The following is a 2,693-nucleotide window of genomic DNA, read 5'->3' as shown; positions in this document are numbered from 1 at the left end:
CCCCCCCCCCCCCCCCATCCAGTCAAATCGTCTCTTAATTGTTTTTGTATTTATTTCCTAATTAAAAAAAAACTCACACGTGGACAACGACACGGTGTCGTTTTCATCAGATTTCAACGTCTTCTTCCTTCTTATTGTCACTTGTCTTCATCCCCCTTCACTCTCTCGTCTCTTCTCACATCACATCGCTAAATTGCCAAAAATCTCGATTTCGAAAAACCCTAGAGAGAGAGAGAGAGATTTCGAATTCGAAATTCCAGATTCTTCAGATGCATATCGCCGGAGCGTAGTAGTCTCGAATTTTATTCGAGTTTTCTTTTTACACTAATGCCTCCGCGGCTTCCGTCGTCGTCGTCTCGTCGCGGCGCCGTGTGGTTTCGATGGAAGCTAATTATCTCATTCTCCGCCGCGTTATGCATCCTCGCTCTCTTCTGTATCGATCGTCAGTCTAATTCCACCGCTACGACGACGAAGACGACGCTGTCTTCTTCGTCGCTATCCGTCGCGAGATCTCGTATCCCGCGGAGCACATACTCCGGCGATCGTCCGAAACTCGCGTTTCTTTTCTTAGCTCGACGTGATCTGCCACTTGATTTTCTTTGGGATAGATTCTTCAAGGTTCGTCGTTTGAGATCATTCGTTGTAATTTGAATCTGGAAAAAAAAAATTTTGCTTATTGTTTCTTTGTGTTTGTTTTTGTTAGGGTGCAGATCAGAGGAATTACTCAGTTTATATACATTCAGTACCTGGTTTCGTGTTCGATGAGTCCACAACTCGATCTCAGTTCTTCTACAATCGGCAATTAAAGAATAGCATTGAGGTTTTGATTTTGTTGTTGTTTTGATTATTTTTGGATGGATGAATTGAGAATTTAGAATTGAATCACACTTTAAAACAGGTAGTTTGGGGAGAATCAAGCATGATTGCAGCAGAGAGATTGTTGCTTGCAACTGCTTTGGAGGATCCTTCAAATCAAAGATTTGTTCTTTTGTCTGATAGGTTTGTTTCTTTTAAGATTTTTTCGACAAGGAAGGAAAAGCTTGTGTGATCAGATCTTTTTGTGATGCAGCTGTGTTCCATTATACGACTTTGGTTACATATACAGATATCTAATGTCTTCACCCAAAAGTTTTGTAGACAGGTAATTTTAGCGATTTCTCGGATTCATTATGTGTCCTATATATAGCAAAAGCAGTGTATGTAATATCCCCTCAGCTAACTGTTGTGTTATAACTGTGTTGCTCTTTGTTCTGTTTGCAGCTTCCTTGATAAAGATAAACGCTACACCATGAAAATGTTTCCTGTTATCCGGAGAGAGAAATGGCGAAAAGGATCTCAGGTCTGTTCTAATTATTTTGATCCCTGGGAAAAAAATAAACTTCCTTATTCAGCTGTGGAAATGAACTTTTGCAGACTGCTTTTTTTTTTTTTGCTTGATTTTGGAAAAGTTTGAAATTTTGATGGAGATTTAAGCTTCAGAGACTTTTGTTGCAGTTTTGTTAATCTATCTTTGTTTTTGTTCAGTGGATATCATTGATCAGAAGCCATGCAGAGGTCGTTGTTAATGATGATACTGTGTTTCCAGTTTTTCAGAAATTTTGCAAGGTAAAGCTGAACTTTTTGGTGCTGTTTTCATGGTTTCATTAAGTAGTAAATCAGCCTTCTTATTGCTGTTATAGTTTCATCTGTGCTGTTTTCTTGAAGAAATAACGAATTACTTGTTCATTTATTTTCCAGCGATCTCTACCTCTGGATCCCAGAAAGCATTGGCTTTATCTTGTAAGTACACTGTCTTTCCGTAATTTCATTTAATACCAGCCACTTGAATGTTCAGTTTATATTGATTCTTACTGCTTCTGTATCACTTTGATTATATGAAAATAGATTGGCTGGTATAAATTGATTGAACTCATAAAAACAAGTTGTCTCTGTTCACTGAAATCAGTTTGGAAGTTTTTGAGTATTATTCCCACAGATATCTCATTTTAATCTCTCAGTAAATGACGGCTTGTTTTCTTATTTGCGTTGCAACAGAAAAAGAGACGTCATAACTGCATCCCTGATGAACATTACGTACAAACTCTGTTAACAGTAAGCACAAAACAAGACGTCATAACTGCTTCTCGCACTCAGTTTATATCTCCTTTTTACCTGCTGATCTTTCCGATTCACTTTTTTTGTATCTTAATCTTGATGATCTCTCAAGATGCGTGGCTTGGAAAATGAAACGGAACGGAGAACAGTGACATACACTACATGGAACCTATCAGCCAAAAGAGCTGAAGCCAGATCTTGGCATCCTCTCACTTTCACATCTGACAATTCCGGGCCAGAGGAAATAGAAGGAATAAAGGTAAATTTGTATCTTAACATAGAGGTGTGCAATCCGGTTTAGTGTGTTTTGTGCTCATCCCTTTGTTGTTTTGTTGTTTCTTACTTCTGAGTAACAGAAAATCAACCATGTATATTATGAATCGGAGTATCGAACAGAATGGTGTCGGGCGATTTCAAAACCCGTCCCGTGCTTTCTCTTTGCGAGGAAGTTCACTAGAGGAGCGGCAATGCGTCTTTTGAGTGAAGGATTAGTAGAGTCATCAACAGATACAAAAACCTTTTAGATGGAAGAAAAAAGTAAACCCAAAGGCGTTACACAACTAAGAAAGAAGAAACCAAGATTAACATCAGAAAAAAAA

General features: G+C 38.4%; 1 protein-coding gene across 1 annotated transcript; it reads left to right on the top strand.

Moving 5' to 3' along the window:
• On the top strand, positions 143-2,693 carry LOC104752887. The gene is made up of 10 exons (XM_010475144.1): positions 143-618; positions 704-820; positions 899-999; positions 1,070-1,141; positions 1,261-1,339; positions 1,525-1,605; positions 1,738-1,779; positions 2,035-2,091; positions 2,207-2,353; positions 2,451-2,693. Exons 1-10 carry the CDS (start codon positions 328-330, stop codon positions 2,616-2,618), a joined length of 1,155 nt encoding a protein of 384 aa, XP_010473446.1. The 5' UTR covers positions 143-327; the 3' UTR covers positions 2,619-2,693.

The sequence above is a fragment of the Camelina sativa genome, chromosome 16, assembly GCF_000633955.1.
Source record: "Camelina sativa cultivar DH55 chromosome 16, Cs, whole genome shotgun sequence".
Lineage (NCBI taxonomy): Eukaryota > Viridiplantae > Streptophyta > Magnoliopsida > Brassicales > Brassicaceae > Camelina > Camelina sativa.
Note: the sequence above shows the minus strand (reverse complement) of the source record. Positions and strands in the feature narration are given on the sequence as shown.